The sequence below is a fragment of the Coregonus clupeaformis genome, chromosome 34, assembly GCF_020615455.1.
Source record: "Coregonus clupeaformis isolate EN_2021a chromosome 34, ASM2061545v1, whole genome shotgun sequence".
NCBI lineage: Eukaryota > Metazoa > Chordata > Actinopteri > Salmoniformes > Salmonidae > Coregonus > Coregonus clupeaformis.
This window is the reverse complement of record NC_059225.1, coordinates 4,836,812-4,856,348: the sequence shown is the minus strand read 5'-3', so window position 1 is coordinate 4,856,348 and position 19,537 is coordinate 4,836,812. Positions and strand designations below refer to the sequence as shown.

Genomic DNA, 19,537 nt, shown 5'->3' with positions numbered 1-19,537 from the left:
AAAACTATGCTGAACCATGAGTTGCTTGCTGCATAGTTTGGATATTCTAAAGGAACATATTCACAATGAGGGTGTATTTGGATGTGGGTGTTACGGTGTGTTACCTGAGACAAAGACCAGGGTGAACTCTCACACACGTCAGACACACCGAAGCAGAAACACTCTGTGCAGCCCTCTGGATCACTGACCTCCAGGTTGAAGAAACCCTGCTTACACAGGTCACAGTTGGCCCCCATCACGTTCTCCTGAAACAGAGACACAGTGGAAGTTAGGGTGTTTGGTTTTGTAGGAACATCATGGTTAATCATCACCGTTACACCCCCTCCCTACACACACACACACAACCCCACCCCTGACCCCCACAAACACACAACCCCACCTCAACCCCTAAACACACACACAACCCCACCCCTGACCCCTAAACACACACACAACCCCACCCCTGACCCCCACACACAACCCCACCTCGACCCCTAAACACACAACCCTACCCCTGACCCCCACACACAACCCCACCTCGACCCCTAAACACACAACCCCACCCCTGACCCCCACACACAACCCCAACCCTGACCCCCACACACAACCCCACCTCGACCCCTAAACACACACACAACCCTACCCCTGACCCCTAAACACACACACAACCCCACACCCCAAATCCACCACTTTAGCAGCACAGTTACATTTACATTTTAGTCATTTAGCAGATGCTCTTATCCAGAGCGACTTACACTTAGTGAGTGCATACATTTTTAAGTTAAACCGTAATAGTGCCGTGTTCCCCACAGTTAAACCCCAGTGTTACCTTGCAGATGCACTCTGAGCATGGGTCGATGTTGAGGCTGCCCTCCAGACTGCACTCACAGCGTGAACACAGGGGGAAGTCCCTGTAGCCAAAGGCACAGCGGTCACAGAGCTCGCCCGCAAAGCCCTCCTTACACAGACACTGGCCTGAGTTCAGACCTGCACAGCACAGTCAAGACGGCACAGTAAAGTTAACAAAGACAACAGAATAGTATAGTCTATAGTATAGTATAGCCTATAGTATAGTATAGTATAGTATAGTATAGTATAGTATAGTATATTATAGTATAGCCTATAGTATAGTATAGTATAGCCTATAGTATAGTATAGTATAGTATAATATAGTATAGTCTATAGAATAGTATAGTCTATAGTATAGTATATAGTATAGCCTATAGTATAGTATAGTATAGTATAGTATAGTATAGTATAGTATAGTCTATAGAATAGTATAGCCTATAGTATAGTATATAGTATAGTATAGTATAGTATAGTATATAGTATAGTATAGCCTATATTATAGTATAGTATAGTATAGTATAGTCTATATAATAGTATATCCTATAGTATAGTATATAGTATAGTGTATAGTATAGTATAGCCTATAGTATAGCCTATAGTATAGTATAGTCTAGTCTATAGTATAGTATAGTATAGTATAGTATAGTATAGTATAGTATAGTCTATAGAATAGTATAGCCTATAGTATAGTATATAGTATAGTATAGTATAGTATAGTCTATAGAATAGCATAGTCTATAGAATAGTTTAGACTATAGTATAGTATAGTCTATAGAATAGCATAGTCTATAGTATAGTACCAACTGAGCTACGGGCCTCCTGTACTTCAGTTGGTAGAGCATGGTGTTTGCAACGCCAGGGTTGTGGGTTCGATTCCCACGGGGGGGCCAGTATGAAAAATGTATGCACTCACTAACTGTAAGTCGCTCTGGATAAGAGCATCTGCTGAATGACTAAAATGTAAATGTATAGCCTATAGTATAGTATAGTCTATAGAATAGTATAGGGCGGCAGGTAGCTTAGTGGGTAAGAGTGTTGTGCCAGTAACTGAAAGGTCGCTGGTTCTAATCCCCGAGCTGACTAGGTGAAAAATCTGTTTTGAGTATGTATTGCTTTGCTATAATGTCCAAAAGATAGATAAGAGAATTTGTGATAGGTTACTGTAGGCAAAATATAACATACTCTGAATTACTGTACATGTAGTGGGCCAAGTCTTCTGAATACCCCCCAAAATAAAAGTGTCCTTATCTCCCATATTCTATAATGAGTTTGGTAGATATTCAGAGCTATACTGACCTATGCAGGTATGTTTTTAACACAAGCTGAAAAAAAAAACGTTATTGGGGGTTTCAAAACATTATTATGCAGATGTTCAAAATCAAATCAAATCAAATGTTATTTGTGCCGAATACAACAGGTGTAGACATTACCGTGAAATGCTTACTTACAGCCCTTAACCAACAATGCATTTATTTCTTAATAAAAAAGTAAAATAAAACAACAACAACAAAAAAGTGTTGAGAAAAAAAGAGCAGAAGTAAAATTAAATAACAGTAGGGAGGCTATATACAGGGGGGTACCGGTGCAGAGTCAATGTGCGGGGGCACCGGCTAGTTGAGGTAGTTGAGGTAATATGTACATGTGGGTAGAGTTAAAGTGACTATGCATAAATAATTAACAGAGTAGCAGCAGCGTAAAAAGTTGGGGTGGGGGTGGGGGGGCAGTGCAAGTAGTCCGGGTAGCCATGATTAGCTGTTCAGGAGTCTTATGGCTTGGGGGTAGAAGCTGTTGAGAAGCCTTTTGGACCTAGACTTGGCGCTCCGGTACCGCTTGCCGTGCGGTAGCAGAGAGAACAGTCTATGACTAGGGTAGCTGGAGTCTTTGACAATTTTGAGGGCCTTCCTCTGACACCGCCTGGTATAGAGGTCCTGGATGGCAGGAAGCTTGGCCCCAGTGATGTACTGGGCCGTACGCACTACCCTCTGTATAGCCTATAGTTAATGCCGGTGCTGCGAAATGCTTATGTTCCTAACTCCAACAGCGCAGTAATACCTAAATTAAGAAATATCTGAATGAATAGGATCTTTGTACCTTTCTCAGGCTTGGCGTGGTTGTCATCTCTGATGCAAGCAGGAGTCAAAGACCCCCTCATGTCACAGCTGCACTCCACACACGGGTTCTCATTGTACGGCGACACCTACACTCACGCAGGCACGCACACAGGACGAAACAAATACACAATTGACCATTCACATTCCACACAAGGTACACACTGCAATTACAAGTTTAATAAATCGCCATTCATCCATCCAAGCAAAGGCCATCACACCAATATAGTTGGGTTCTACAGTAATTGTATTCTTTCACTGAGCCACATGACCCAGACTAGGTAGTGTCTGTAATCAGGCGCACACACAATGATTTCATTGGCCAATCACAAGACAATGGGCATGTACAAAACAGTACATAGAAATGCCACTAAGCGGAGACACAAAAGAAGACCACGGGGGTCCTCAGGAAACGGGGACCATATTGATGGATTGGATTACGGGGACCCTAGGGACAGAAAGAGGGCATTGGTTTACGGCAGGGGTCTTCAACTGGCGGACCGCGAGCCAAATCCGGTCCGCTAGCCATTTTGATGTGACCTGCCAAAATGTCTTACGGCGGACCATAGGGACACAAAGTGGGCATCGATTAACAGGATCAATGAGGGGACAGTACCTTGTGGGGCCTGTAGAAGCCATCTGCGCAGGTCTCACAGTTGACACCGGCCGTGTTCTTGGTACAGCTGATGCAAACGCCCCCGCCATGGAAGTCACCATGCAAGTTCATGCTCATCTTGCGGTTGGCCACCGTCTGGTTGAAGTAGCAGTCGTTGGCCTTGTCGTGGCAGTTACATTCTAGTGGAGGAGGATAATTCACAGGTCAGATAACTTTTAATGCATCTCAATGGGAGAGTAGTTGAAGGGTAGTTTATTATTGAGAATATATGCATACTGTTCAGTTTTAATTAAAATACCACATTTTCATAAAAAGCTTGGAAAACCCCTTGGCTAAATCTGCTTAATAGCTATTGATATAAAACATTATATAAATGAGTTAAAATCACCATAGGGATAAGAAACAAAAAGCTATTTCATGTCAATGAATGAGTGAGACATGCAAGTGGATATAATTGAAAGCGTGAAGAAGTCATTTTATCTGATCTGGCACACTTTAAATCAAGTCTAAATCCAGAATGTAATTCCCATGCCTTTATTTACTAAGTGACAACTGGCAAACATTAACAGTATGATATTTTACTTAGGCCCATAAAGACCAAGTCCCGCTTACTCTCGCATGTGTTGCCATCGGAGAGGGTTCCCGGTTGCCACGGTTCCTGGTGGTAGCCGGGGCAACACTCATTACAGCTCTCCCCACAGGTATTGTGCTCACACACACACTGCAACTTCTGAGAGAACAAAAGAGAGAGAGGGATGGGTGAAGAGGAAGCCACAATAAGTGACTGATTCAGTGCTTCTGCTCTAGTCCTATTGTCAACTGGGAGTGATACACACACCCACACACACACACACCCCCACCCCCACACACACACACACACACACACACACACACACACACACACACACACACACACACCCACACCCACACCCACACACACACACACACACACACACACACCCACACACACACACACACACACACACACACACACACACACACACACACCCACACACACACACACACCCACACACCCACACCCACACACACACACACACACACACACACACACACCCACACACCCACACACACACACCCACAAACACACACACACACCCACACACACACACACACACACACCCACACACACCCACACACACACACACACACACACACACACACACACACACACACACACACACACACACACACACACACACACACACACACACACACACACCCACACACACACACACACACACACCCACACACACACGGTTTCCTCATTTTTGCATGTCAGACAAACAACTGGTCCCATATGAGGTGTGAAGTAACACGTGTGTGTTGTATGTACAGTTGAAGTCAGAAGTTTACATACACTTAGGTTGGAGTCATTAAAACTCGTTTTTCAACCACTCCACAAATGTCTTGTTAACAAACTATAGTTTTGGCAAGTCGGTTAGGACATCTACTTTGTGCATGACACAAGTAATTTTTCCAACAATTGTTTACAGACAGATTATTTCACTTATAATTCACTGTATCACAATTCCAGTGGGTCAGAGGTTTACATACACTAAGTTGACTGTGCTTTTAAACAGCTTGGAAAATTCCAGAAAATGATGTCATGGCTTTAGAAGCTTCTGATAGGCTAATTGACATCATTTGAGTCAATTGGAGGAGTTCCTGTGGATGTGTCACACCCTGGCTCTGGGGACTCTATATGTTGAGCCAGGGTGTGTAAATTCTATGTGTTTATGTTCTATGTTGTAATATTCTAGTTGTTCTATTTCTATGTTGGCCAGAGTGGTTCTCAATCAGAGGCAACGAGTGTCAGCTGTTGCTGGTTGTCTCTGATTGGGAACCACATTTAAACAGGCTGTTTTCCCACAGTAGTTGTGGGATCTTGTTCCGTGCTGGTTATTTTGTAGCCAAGGACTTCACGTGTCGTTATCGTTTGTTGTTTTGTTCTTGTTATCAATATTGATAATAAAGTATGTTCGCTCATCACGCTGCGCCTTGGTCCTCCTCCTTCGACGTTCGTGACAGAAGATCCCACCACACCAGGACCAAGCAGCGTGTCCAGGAACACACGCAGGAGGTAACTCTAGTGGATGTCCTCCTCGGTTGGGGGCAGATTACGGAGGAGGAGGCCGTCCGGTACCGGAAGGCTATGAAGGGGGAGACCCAGACAGGAGAGGAGAAGCGGCGCCAACCGGGCCGTGGTCGGACAGGCGAGAGGCACCCCCAATAAATTTTTAGGGGGGGGCACACGGCATGGGCGATGGGGCAGCAGGAGGCTGCCACAGGGCGAATTGGGAGATTAGGAGAGGAGGCCACCGGGTTTGGGGGGCCGGAAGGCAGGTTGGCGGAGCCTGGATGTAGAGCAGAGCCAACTCCCCGTACTCAGGCATGGCAGCATGAGACTGGGCAGGTTCCGGGGTAAGCGGAGCTGCGTACTGTGCCACGAGTGGTCTGGCATAGTCCGGTACGTCCTGTGCGAGCACCCCGCACGTGTCGTGCGAAGGTGGGCATGCAGCCAGGACGGAGTGTGCCGGCTCAGTGCTCGTGGCCTCCAGTGCCCCTCCTCGGTCCCGGATATCCTGCGCCAGTGTCACGTGCTGTTATGCCAGTACGTGTACACAGCCCTGTACGTCCTGTGCTGATGCCTCACACAGAGTGTGTGAAGGTAGGCATTCAGCCAGGACGGGTTGTGGCAGCTCTTCACTCCAGGCCTCCAATCCGTCTCCACAGCCCGGCCCGGCCTGTTCCTGCTCCTCGCACCAAGCCTACGGTGCGCGTCGCCAGCCCGGCCCGGCCTGTTCCTGCTCCCCGCACCAAGCTAATGGTGCGCGTCGCCAGCCCGGTCCGGCCCGTTGCTGCTCCACGCACCAAGCCAGGGGTGCGCATCGTCAGCCCGGTCCGGCCCGTTCCTGCTTCCCGCACCAAGCCAATGGTGCGCGTCGCCAGCCCGGCCCGGCCTGTTCCTGCCACTCGCACCCAAGCCAGGGTGCGAGCCGTCAGCCCGATACGGCCGTTCATGCTCCACGCACCAAGCCAATGGTGCGCGTCGCCAGCCCGGCCCGGCCTGTTCCTGCCACTCGCACCAAGCCAGGGGTGCGAGTCGTCAGCCCGGTACGGCCCGTTCCTGCTCCACGCACCAAGCCAGGGGTGCGCATCGTCAGCCCGGTACGGCCCGTTCCTGCTCCACGCACCAAGCCAGGGTGCGCATCGTCAGCCCCGGTCCGGCCCGTTGCTGCTCCACGCACCAAGCCAGGGGTGCGCATCGTCAGCCTGGTCCGGCCCGTTCCTGCTCCACGCACCAAGCCAGGGGTGCGCGTCGTCAGTCCGGCACAACCCGTGCCTGGGTCACCGGTGCCTGGTCAGGTACCGGTCAGCTGCTCCACACCCGAGCCTAAGGTATCCGCTCCTACGATGTCCAGTCCAGCTCCAGCCAGCGGGGCCAGACCGGACCAGGGGCGCTACAGGGGGATGGTTGAAGGGTGGTGGTCAAGCCCGGAGCCGGAACCGCCTCCGAGGAGGAATGCCCACCCAGCCCTCCCCTGTTTGGTTTATGTTTAGGCGCGGTCGCAGTCCGCGCCTTTGGGGGGGGGGTACTGTCACACCCTGGCTCTGGGGACTCTATATGTTGAGCCAGGGTGTGTAAATTCTATGTGTTTATGTTCTATGTTGTAATATTCTAGTTGTTCTATTTCTATGTTGGCCAGAGTGGTTCTCAATCAGAGGCAACGAGTGTCAGCTGTTGCTGGTTGTCTCTGATTGGGAACCACATTTAAACAGGCTGTTTTCCCACAGTAGTTGTGGGATCTTGTTCCGTGTTGGTTATTTTGTAGCCAAGGACTTCACGTGTCGTTATCATTTGTTGTTTTGTTCTTGTTATCACTATTGATAATAAAGTATGTTCGCTCATCACGCTGCGCCTTGGTCCTCCTCCTTCGACGTTCGTGACAGGATGTATTTCAAGGCCTACCTTCAAACTCAGTGACTCTTTGCTTGACATCATAGGAAAATCAAAAGAAATCAGCCAAGACCTCAGAAAAAAAATTGTTGACCTCTACAAGTCTGGTTCATCCTTGGGAGCAATTTCCAAACGCCTGTAGGTACCACGTTCATCTGTACAAACAATAGTACGCAAGTATAAACACCATGGGACCACGCAGCCGTCATACCGCTCAGGAAGGAGACACGTTCTATCTCCTAGAGATGAACGTACTTTGGTGCGAAAAGTGCAAATCAATCCCAGAACAACAGCAAATGACCTTGTGAAGATGCTGGAGGAAACAGGTACAAAAGTATCTATTTCCACTCTTAAACAAGTCCTAAATCGACATCAGCTCAGCAAGGAAGCAGCCATTGCTCCAAAACTTCCATAAAAAAGCCAGACTACGGTTTGCAACTGCACATGGGGACAAATATCGTACATTTTGGATAAATGTCCTCTGGTCTGATGAAACGAAAATAGAACTGTTTGGTAATAATGACCATCGTTATGTTTTGAAGAAAAAGGGGGCACTTGCAAGCCGAAGGACACCATCCCAACCGTGAAGCACGGGGGTGGCACCATCATGCTGTGGGGGTGCTTTGCTGCAGGAAGGACTGGTGCACTTCACAAAATAGATGGCATCATGAGGAAGGAAAATTATGTGGATATATTGAAGCAACATCTCAAGACATCAGTCAGGAAGTTAAAGCTTGATTGCAAATGGGTCTTCCAAATGGACAATGACCCCAAGCATACTTCCAAAGTTGTGGCAAAATGGCTTAAGGACAACAAAGTCAAGGTATTGGAGTGGCCATCACAAAGCCCTGACCTCAATCCTATAGAACATTTGTGGGCAGAACTGAAAAAGCGTGTGCGAGCAAGGAGGCCTACAATCCTGACTCAGTTATACCAGCTATGTCAGGAGGAATGGGCCAAAATTCACCCAACTTATTGTGGGAAGCTTGTGGAAGGCTCCCCAAAACGTTTGACCCAAGTTAAACAATTTAAGGCAATGCTACCAAATACTAAGTGAGTGTATGTAAACTTCTGACCCACTGGGAATGTGATGAAAGAAATAAAAGCTGAAAGAAATAATTCTCTCTACTATTATTCTGACATTTCACATTCTTAAAATAAAGTGGTGATCCTAACTGACCTAAAACAGGGAATATTTACTAGGATTAAATGTCAGGAATTGTGAAAAACTGAGTTTAAATGTATTTGGCTAAGGTGTATGTAAACTTCCGACTTCAACTGTATGTCATGTCACAATGTTGGTGTGTTACGTCTGTGTGAAACATGAATGCATTTCTAAGTGGCAAGTTGAAGGGCCTATAGGACTTCGCAGAAATATCCACATATTACTGTCATGTCTCGACACTCACCTGACAGTTGCCCCCGCCCTCTAAGTGTAAACAGTGTAAAAAATAATTGTAATAGCAGAGCAATGTTTTTGAAAGCTAAAATGTACAGACATTTTCCTTACTTTTGAGACTTGTTTTATTTTGTTTTTACCTGAAATTGTAGTAACAGACTATTACATTCTGAAATTGTCGCCGTTGCTTTAAATCTCAGCAGTGTTTAAATCTCAGGTCCAGGCAAGAAGGAACTCCCCAGGGAATTCTCAATGTTTTCAGTGGCAATTTTCTTTTACCTCATATAGGCCTAATGACTTCCAAGATATTGATAAAATGAAGCCTGGTTTGTTTTAACGTAACTTTAATACGCTAGTGTAAGCCTAAGCGCTCCTGAACAAAAATATATACGCAACAGTTACAGTTCATGAGAGGAAATAAATTAATTAGGGGGCCTCCCGAGTGGCACAGCGGTCTAAGGCACTGCATCGCAGTGCTAGAGGCGTTACTACAGACCCGGGTTCATTCCCGGGCTGTGGCACAATTGGCCCAGCGTCGTCCGGGTTAGGGAAGGGTTTGGCCAGGGGTGCTTTACTTGGCTCATCGTGCTCTAGTGACTCTTTGTGGCAGGCCGGGTGCCTGCAGGCTGACCCTGGTCACCAGTTGAACGGTGTTTCCTCCGACACATTGGTGTGGCTGGCTTCCGGGTTAAGCTGGGGGCCCATTGGGGAGTTGCAGTGATGAGACAAGATTTGCAATTGGGGAGAAAAAGGGGGGTCAAATTATAATAATTCATTAGGCCCTAATCTAGGGATTTCACATGAATGGGAATACAGATATGCATTTATTGGTCACCGATACCTGGGACTCACAATGGGCAACAGCTCTGGTGGACATTCCTGCAGTCAGTATGCCAAGTGCACATTCCTCAAAACTGGAGACATCTGGCATTGTGTTGTGTGTCCCCAGCACAAGGTGCACCTGTGTAATGATCATCCTGTTTAATCAGCTTCTTGATATGCCACACCTGTCAGGTGGATGGATTATCTTGGCAAAGTAGAAATGCTCACTAACAGGGAAGTAAACAAATGTGTGCACAACATTTGAGAGAAATATGCTTTTTGTGCATCTGAACATTTTCTGGGATCTTTTATTTTTAAATTTCTGGGATCTTTTACACTTTACATGTTGTGTATATATTTTGTTCAGTGTAGCTATGGTTCAGCTAAACGTCAGCATTCAGCTAACAGCCAACACGTTCATGTGAGAAGGATGAAGAAATTATTTTCTTTAGCTAGCTAGCTTACCTAGCTGTTTAGCCTAGCTATATTATAATATGAATGACACTGTCTGATAACGTTACAGTACTTTTATATTCGTATGGGAGGGGTAAATTATTGATATGCTAATGTTGCTTGATCATGAAGCATGTTGTTAGTTAGCTAGCTATGTGTATTGACAGCTAATTTAATGTGTACGGGCGAGAAAATAAACCCTGTGAATTGTTGCATTATTGGTTTGGTTGCATTATTCACTAGTGTAATATGTTATAGAAGAAAAGTTGCTCAGATTGTTAAATAGCTTGTGATTACTGGCTAGTAGCTACTGTGATATTTACGGTCAATTTTAGCTGCGGAACAAGAATTTTGCGTTGCCAGCCACAACGAAAGGTGAGGCAAGGATGTAATGTGAATTGAAAAGTAGAAATCTCTTTCGGCACTCCACTCCTCAGACTCTCCTTCCATCTCTTGTAGTGGGAGTGCCTTACTGCTTACTTTCTCATCCTCCTGTTAACGTGACATTCCCCCTTAATGAGGAAGGCAACCAATTCAACCGAGCAAATGTTGGGCCATACCATTCCTCCAGGGACTATAGGGGGGAGGGCGCTGGGATTACTTAGTTCACTTTATAAAACAAATTAGTTTGGCAAATATATTTCTTATAAAGAAGTATTACTACCATGCATTGCATAAAATAAATATTATAGTACTCTTTATATTAAGTGTGTACAGCAATTACAACAGATCAGCAATGAACCAATGTTGGCCCCGATAAGAGGAGCTTAATTGAGTCAAAATGTGAAATGTTTAACACACAATATGTGAATGGCAGTAATTCAGTTTTAAACTCTGCATTATGAAACAAAAGCTGAATGACAGCCACCGAGCCTGAACGGGTAAAACTGAAGACGGCCTTGTGTTACCTTGGCAACGGGGTCCCAGGGACAGCTCTGGGCGTGTCCATAACAGATACACATCCCGCCCACTGAGATGTCCTTGATTGAATAGTAGTACTGCAGAGGGAAACATACAACGCCAATCAAGTTAGAATGACACGACTCAAACGGAATACAAAGCCAATGAAGTTATAACATATTTCAGACATTCAGCTGCAAATAGCTCAATCAAATTTTTGTTAAAAACAACCATAAAAATGCAATATACATTTTGAAAAAGTTATTCAAGGCAACGCACAAACCACGTATCTTGAGGTGAATGACCAATTTGGTTGAACACACCATTTAACTTAAAACAGAAAACAGAACAGTTAGTGAGTGCTAGTGGCAGTGCTTTAGTGTGAAAGTACGTCAGTCGTACCCGTCTGGTGACAATGGGGTCCACCTCCTTGGGGTCGCGGTAGCTCAGGGTCATGAGGTCGGCGTTGAGCGTGCGGATCCTCTGCAGACGCAGGCGGATGTAGCGGGCTGAGGTGAAGTCCAGCAGCTCTGGGGTCAGTTGGTCAGCGCTGGGCCGCCCATTGATCAAAGACGTGTGGATCTGAGTAGGGGACAGACAAAGATGGACGACGACGTCAAACGACCATCATGACCAAATATAGCTAAATACATCAAAGTCATGAGCATGCAGTTTATCATTCTACGTTTACATGTTTTCAATCAAAGATTAACAGATATTGAGTGAATTACGGCCATTTTTCCCCGATATAACGCACAGACTCACTTGCCAGTCTGACCACAGGCAGCTGGCAGAGATGACATAACACAAGGCTAAACAATGCAAGAGAAGATTGAGGATCTCACTCTGGGCTTTGGGGTGCATTCCAATACTCTGAAGTGGCTTCATCTCCTTGTCTCCCTTCCTTGTTAAACTACTGAGATGCACCCTCAGGGGCTGTGGGTAACCACAGAGTATCCTAACCACAGACGTTCATTACGGCTCTGCCTCGGCTAGAGTGACAGTAGCCCAGTAGGCTTTCATTGTCTGGAGGACAGTTGAGTCATCCCCTGTCTGGACTACAGGTGCTAGAGAATACCACACAGAGCGCACACCCAATTCTCTGCCCAACTCAATGAAAGTTCTGTAATGTTGCCTCCTCCTGAACAGGGCCCTGGTCTTGTAAATACAAGACTGACCTAGTAAAGCAGTGGTTTCAAACGCCTGACCCGTAGGCCACCAAAGAGCAGCTCCTCGCGGGCAGGGAGTTTCAGACCACTGTGGTGAAGGTCGAATAAATAGATAGCTACCTCTCCGTGCTCCAGAGGTACAAGGCGTGAGTAATAAATAGATAGCTACCTCTCTGTGCTCCAGGGGTACGAGGCGTGAGTAATAAATAGATAGCTACCTCTCTGTGCTCCAGGGGTACGAGGCACGAGTAATAAATAGATAGCTACCTCTCCGTGCTCCAGAGGTACGAGGCGTGAGTAATAAATAGATAGCTACCTCTCCGTGCTCCAGAGGTACAAGGCGTGAGTAATAAATAGATAGCTACCTCTCCGTGCTCCAGAGGTACGAGGCGTGAGTAATAAATAGATAGCTACCTCTCCGTGCTCCAGGGGTACGAGGCGTGAGTAATAAATAGATAGCTACCTCTCCGTGCTCCAGGGGTACGAGGCGTGAGTAATAAATAGATAGCTACCTCTCCGTGCTCCAGAGGTACGAGTAATAAATAGATAGCTACCTCTCCGTGCTCCAGGGGTACGAGGCGTGAGTAATAAATAGATAGCTACCTCTCCGTGCTCCAGAGGTACGAGTAATAAATAGATAGCTACCTCTCCGTGCTCCAGGGGTACGAGGCGTGAGTAATAAATAGATAGCTACCTCTCCGTGCTCCAGAGGTACGAGTAATAAATAGATAGCTACCTCTCCGTGCTCCAGGGGTACGAGGCGTGAGTAATAAGAGGTACAGATGACCTCGTCGTCTCGTTTGTAGGTGGGGGGTCCGAGGCGGGGGGTGATGTTGTAGCGGGTCAGACATTCTGTGTCGCTGATGGCGTGGTACTGCCAGGGTGTGTACTCAACACCGTCCATTGAACGCTCCAGCACCCAGTTACCAGGACGAGGGGAGTTGGCTGCCTTGATGATGATGTAGGCCACCTGGAAAATCTGTAGCCACACACACAGACAGATAGATTATAATATTTAAATGAATCAACAATGAAACATTGTGAGTACAAAGGACACACACACACGCGCGCGCACGCACACACACACACACACACACACACACACACACACACACACACACACACACACACACATATACACACACACACACACACACACACACAGTTATTCTCCCACCCATAATGTTTTATGTCTGGATCTCCATTTTCTCCTTATCTCAAGCTGTGCACCTTACATACAAGGCTTCATTCATAAGAGCACAAAGAAGCCTTTGACAGACACGGTGCACAGAGAGCAGCAGGTAATAACCCTAATAACGGTGTCCTGAAACATTGAACCACTCAGGGGTTAAGGGCACCGCAAACTCTCTGTAACCCTCTTTCATGTGTAGTGGTCAAAATGTTAATTGCCAGTTTGACTGAATTCCAGTCTTAGTGCATCTGGGCCCTAACCTTTCAGCATATGACCCCTTATGACCCCTCACACAGTCACATGATCTCTAAATAATGGCTAGTTAGAGCAAAGATGGTGACTGCCTCGCCTGGTTCACCAACTACTTCTCAGATAGAGTTCAATGTGTCAAATCGGAGGGCCTGTTGTCTGGAACTCTGGCCGTCTCTATGGGGGTGCCACAGGGTTCAATTTTCGGGCCGACTCTATTCTCTGTGTATATCAATGATGTCGCTCTTGCTGCTGGTGACGCTCGGATCCACCTCTATGCGGACGACACCATTTTGTATACATCTGGCCCTTCATTGGACACTGTGTTAACAAACCTCCAAATGAGCTTCAACGCCATACAACACTCCTTCCGTAGCCTCCAACTGCTCTTAAACACTAGTAAAACTAAATGCATGCTCTTCAACCGAACGCTGCTTGCACCCGCCCACCCAACTAGAATCACTACTCTCGGCGGGTCTGACCTAGAGTATGTGGACAACTACAAATACCTAGGTGTCTGGTTAGACTGTAAACTCTCCTTCCAGACTCACATTAAGCATCTCCAATCAAAAGTTAGATCTAGAATCGGCTTCCTATTTCGAACTTTGACTTCGGCGATGTCATTTACAAAATAGCCTCCAACACTCTACTCAGCAAATTGGATGTAGTCTATCACAGTGCCATCAGTTTTGTCACCAAAGCCCCATATACTACCCACCACTGTGACCTGTACGCTCTTGTTGGCTGGCCCTCACTACATATTCGTCGCCAAACCCACTGGCTCCAGGTCATCTATAAATCACTGCTAGGCAAATCCCCATCTTATCTTAGCTCACTGGTCACCATAGCAACAGCCACCCGTAGTCTGCGCTCCAGCAGGTATATCTCACTAGTCATCCCCAAAACCAACACCTCTTTTGGCCGCCATTCCTTCCAGTTCTCTGCTGCCAATGACTGGAACGAACTGCAAAAATCTCTGAAGCTGGAGACTCTTATCTCCCTCACTAACTTTAAGCGTCAGTTGTCAGAGCAGCTTACCGATCACTGCACCTGTACACAGCCATTCTGAAATTAGCCCACCCAACTACCTCATCCCCATATTGTTATATATTTTGCTAATTTGCACCCCAGTATCTCTATTTGCACATCATCTTTTGCACATTCCAGTGTTAATTACGAAATTGTAACTATTTTTGCACTATGGCCTATTTATTTATTGCCTTATCTCCATAACTTACTACATTCACACACACTGTATATATATTTTCTGTTGTATTTTTGACTTTATGTTTTGTTTACCCCATATGTAACTCTGTGTTGTTGTTTTTATCGCACTGCTTTGCTTTATCTTGGCCAAGTCGCAGTTGTAAATGAGAACTTGTTCTCAACTGGCTTTCCTGGTTAAATAAAGGTGAAATCATTTATTTATTTTTTTAATAAAAAAATGAAAATAGTTCACTCAGGCCATTTACCATTTTCTGCTTAAGGGGGTGGCTCTCCTATGGACACCAATGTGATAGTGGTCTGCTTACTTTAGTTCATTGACTTCCTCTTCCGTCTCTGGTAAGTGTGTGTATGTAGTCTATAGCTCAGTAATCAGTAAACTCTCCCCTGAACCCCACTGTGAGACCATACCTCCACTCTAACTCTCTGTCTCCTCAACACTTCACTATGGCCTTTATACAGTCACCTGCAGTGGAGGCTGCTGAGGGAGGACGGTTCATAATAATGCTGGAATGGAGTCAATGGAGTGGTATCAACCACATGGTAACCACGTGTTTGATGTGTTTGATACCATTCCATTTGCTCCATTCCAGCCATTATTATGAGCCGTCCTCCCCTCAGCAATCTCCACTGGTCACAGGCCACTACTAGACTGCTACTGCAATGGAGGTTTTATTTATTTCCTGAATGGCTTTTCTCATTATCTTGCCCTGTCTCTCTCTCACCTCTCTATGACCCTCTCAGTGACACCCATAATAGTCTAGCCTGCCCCACACAAACACATATAGAACCTGACCTATACGTTATCGGCTTCTCCTATTGGCTTGTCAACGCTGCGTTTCCCCAGGGAATAAGTGGAAACTAGACACCTGAGACAGGACGTTCACATCAGCGTGACGTCCCAACCCACCCCCAACCAACCCCTGCTCTGTTAAACCATCCCTTAAGGTTGTCAGCAGCTGCGTGAGGCTGTAAGTCTACCTGCTGGCGTGTCGCCGCTGATTTACGGACGATTCATGACTTGTTCAACAGCGAGGGAACGTGAGCGACGTGCCTGTTCGATCGTTAGCGGCCACAATGAGTCGTTTCAGTGGATCAGGGCTGAGATAGATCATATGAAACGGAGCGCTGGTTGACTTCCCTCAGTTATGGCTGATCCTCAAGTTACAGTCTGGAATGATTCACCTGCATGGGCCTCTGATAGCTAGACAAGACCCTCAAACAGCTTTGGCTAAATGCCTTAGTCAGTATGGGAATGTGTGTTTGTTCCCTTGTCCTTGAAAGACAAGATAGATGGATGGAACAGGGGAAAGGGTTATCAGGTTATCATTCCTGTCCCAGCTGCAGCTTTCTCTCCCTGGGGCTTCAATCTGTAGAATCCTTTTGTCAGGAAGCATCTTTATTCTCATTTAGGAAGCTTGGTCATCAGAGCTTTTCTTTGGTCTCTGTCCCAGTCTAATCCAATGGGCCTTTCCTGCTCTTTGTTTATTGGAGACAGGAGTGGAAAGCGGAGGTGTGTGTGTGTGTGTTCGTGTGTGTGTGTGTGTGTGTGTGTGTGTGTGTGTGTGTGTGTGTCAGTGACCTCCCTCAAAGGAGCTTAGGCGACGGGGCGAACAGACACTGTGACCGGACTGGGTTAATGACTGAAACCCTGCCTAATCTAGATCCATGTGGACTCCCACACATTCCAGTCCTGGATGGCGACAGACCTGAACGGTTGTGGACTGGCTGCCTCTGTGCCTCAACTTAACTAATAGCCAATTACTAGAGCACTCAGTTTAGAGGATAGAAGTCAGCTAACATCACCAGATATCAGTTATTTCAATTGTCCAATTATTTCAAGCCTATCTATGTCAGTAGGTCATTGGGATAGAATAGCAGAGCGTGCAAGCGTTTGTTGAAACTGACCTGAGTGCCACATTTCAGAAATGTTTTTTGACGTGGCTAGATACCGTGACGCTAGAATACAAAGTGTTGGTCATTACTAGACGCTGAGGGCAAAGTTGTTCCCACTGTGTCTCTTAACCATTCGTTACCAACTAAATCCCATTCCGCCCAGTAGGAGCCCAGATTGGGAGCCCAATCTGTGTGTAATGGCATGCCTCGGCTAAGCTGCCTGGTCACTGTGACTGGCTGGCGGACGTTGATGTGAGCTAGCCAGACCTGGCTGCCAGTAGCCAGGGGAAACAAGCAGAGGATTGTTTTTGCCGTGTCACCACAGTAATTAGCTGCCATTTTGGATCAGGTGGGGAGGGGAGGGGGGCGGGTTTGGCAGAGGTTGTCTCAAAGGATAAGTGAAAATGTCTGACTAGTGTGTTTGAAGACTGAATTGTGTCAAAGGGTACACTGACCTACGAGACAAAATGAAAACACATATACTTACTAACACTTTTCCATTTGGACTAACATTATAACTAATGAATAGAGCTGTGCTTCCCGACGGGCAGCCGGACTAGCCTCTGTGGGGGGAAGATAACAAGGCAAAAGGCGACAGTCTGGGGGACCCAGTCAGTGGGAACGAGGGGAACCAGGCTGCAGGGGAGCGACAGGGGGATTACCCATCCGCCCCTAAGCCAACAAAAGTGCCCAGTTCTCACCAGTTGAGCTTCCCCATGGGCCGGGGCTGTGGGGCTCAAAGAGCGGAGCCAAGTCCCGCTCTCTGTGCCCCACAGCTAAAAAGCCTGGACCAAAACAAGGCCCCTAAAGAAAGATGGCCGCCACAGAGCTTTGTCCTTCTCTCTACTAATCACCTACTAATAAAGACCTTGTTCTAACCTCTGGCCTGTTACAATACAGACCAAACTGTCTGTGTGTGATAATAAGTAAGACCCACAGTTAGACCCACAGTAAGACCCACAGTTAGACCCACAGTTAGACCCACAGTTAGACCCACAGTAAGACCCACAGTAAGACCCACAGTTGATTTTATCTTATGTGAAATTGTCAGGTGAATTTCTTAAGTATCGTATAAATATTTCCTTTCGCTCCCCTCTTTGTGATGTGTCTCTGACACTGAAAAGCAGGACATTCTCAGTCCTTGTCATGACCAATACCAAACTTCGGCGGTTTAAGCATTTAAGATATGCTGTGGTGGCAGTAAAGTAGGAATCCAGACAATAGCAGTGGAAGTCATGGCTGTGGGGTCCGGCCACATAAAAGAGGCTGGCGTTTAGCCACAGGCCTTTTTGTCTGGAGGGGAGAGATGAGTAAGTCCATTGTGTTGGTGGGAGATGGGGGAAGGGCAATGGGGGCCGGAGAGCCCCAGACAGGACAGGACAGGCGCTCAGAGAGGCTAGGACAGGACAGGACAGGCGCTCAGAGAGGCTAGGACAGGACAGGACAGGCGCTCAGAGAGGCTAGGACGGGACAGGACAGTGTGTCTATCTGCCAGTATGAGCCAGCGTCGTTAAGGAGCCACAGGCACCAAGGCTCTTTCACCGTAACAGTTACTGTAAGTTATGAAGCACATCACAGAGAGGTTTCAAGATTGGGGTCATGGTCAATTCCATATTGGAAAATAATTAGAAATTGTCCATTGGCTTCAATTCTTTTTTCCCACCAATTCAGGATTTGTTCAATTCAACAATTGAATGTGAATTTGAACTGAATTGACCTATCCACGTTAAGTGTTATGGACGCTCCTTTCTCACCAATCACAACCCATCACATAATACCTTCCCACTTCCCACATTGTCTACATGAAGTGTGGTCTTAAAAAGTCACGTAACATGTTGACATAGCGGTGGACCTTGCAGGTTGTATCTTGTCAGAGGGTGGTTACGATGGTTATGGTGGTGGTGACAGTATTGTCGGTGTGTTAGGGAACAGTGTGGGCCAACAGCTGGGCTGAGGGACGGGGGACTGTTTGGACAGCAGAGCCTGCATTTGTCCCCCCGTCTGCATTTGCTCCCCTCCTCTCTCTCCCCTGCTCTCCCCTTGGGGGCCCACCAGAAGAGAGCACCCCAAATGGTGTCCCCTCTGTTTGTTTGGCTGGGACATGTTAATTGGATAAAGAGCTTGGTTGGGCCCTCTGTGTGTGTGTGTGTGTGTGTGTGTGTGTATGTGTGTGATGTGCTGGAATGACATCCACAGGCAGATTAGCCCATCTCAATCCTGACACTTTTTCCTGTTGGGTTTATTTGTAAGTCGCTCTGGATAAGAGCGTCTGCTAAATGACGTAAATGTAAATGTAAATGTAAATGTTTAAACTCCTGCTGGATACTGGTCAATACTAGTACTGTCTGCCAATAACCACACTGAGGGTTCTAATCAAGATGGATGCCACTGACACCAAACCAAAAACAAGTCTTCACCAATTAAGTGCAAAGGCATTTCACTTATCCACTTAACATAGAATGCGTAACATAGCTTAAATAATCATATACAGTGCATTCGGAAAGTATTCAGACCCCTTGACTTTTTCCACATTTTGTTACGTTACAACCTTATTCTAAAATGGATTAAATCGTTTTTCCCACTCATCAATCTACACACAACACCCCATAATGACAAAGCAAAAACAGTTTTTTCGAAATAAAAACGGAATCACATTTACATAAGTATTCAGACCCTTTACTCAGTACTTTGTTGAAGCACCT

General features: G+C 46.4%; 1 protein-coding gene across 2 annotated transcripts in view; it reads right to left on the bottom strand.

Moving 5' to 3' along the window:
* Positions 1 to 19,537, bottom strand: part of LOC121549659 (laminin subunit alpha-1-like) — an 82,833-nt gene that overhangs the window by 41,961 nt on the left and 21,335 nt on the right. For both annotated transcript variants that reach the window (XM_041861452.2, XM_041861453.2), the window contains exons 4-11: positions 13,011 to 13,253; positions 11,508 to 11,687; positions 11,114 to 11,203; positions 4,165 to 4,282; positions 3,553 to 3,731; positions 2,920 to 3,025; positions 809 to 966; positions 105 to 245 (exon numbers count right to left, since the gene is read on the bottom strand). In XM_041861452.2, the coding sequence (XP_041717386.1) occupies positions 105 to 245; positions 809 to 966; positions 2,920 to 3,025; positions 3,553 to 3,731; positions 4,165 to 4,282; positions 11,114 to 11,203; positions 11,508 to 11,687; positions 13,011 to 13,253 (1,215 nt within the window). The remainder of the gene's footprint in view (positions 1 to 104; positions 246 to 808; positions 967 to 2,919; positions 3,026 to 3,552; positions 3,732 to 4,164; positions 4,283 to 11,113; positions 11,204 to 11,507; positions 11,688 to 13,010; positions 13,254 to 19,537) is intronic.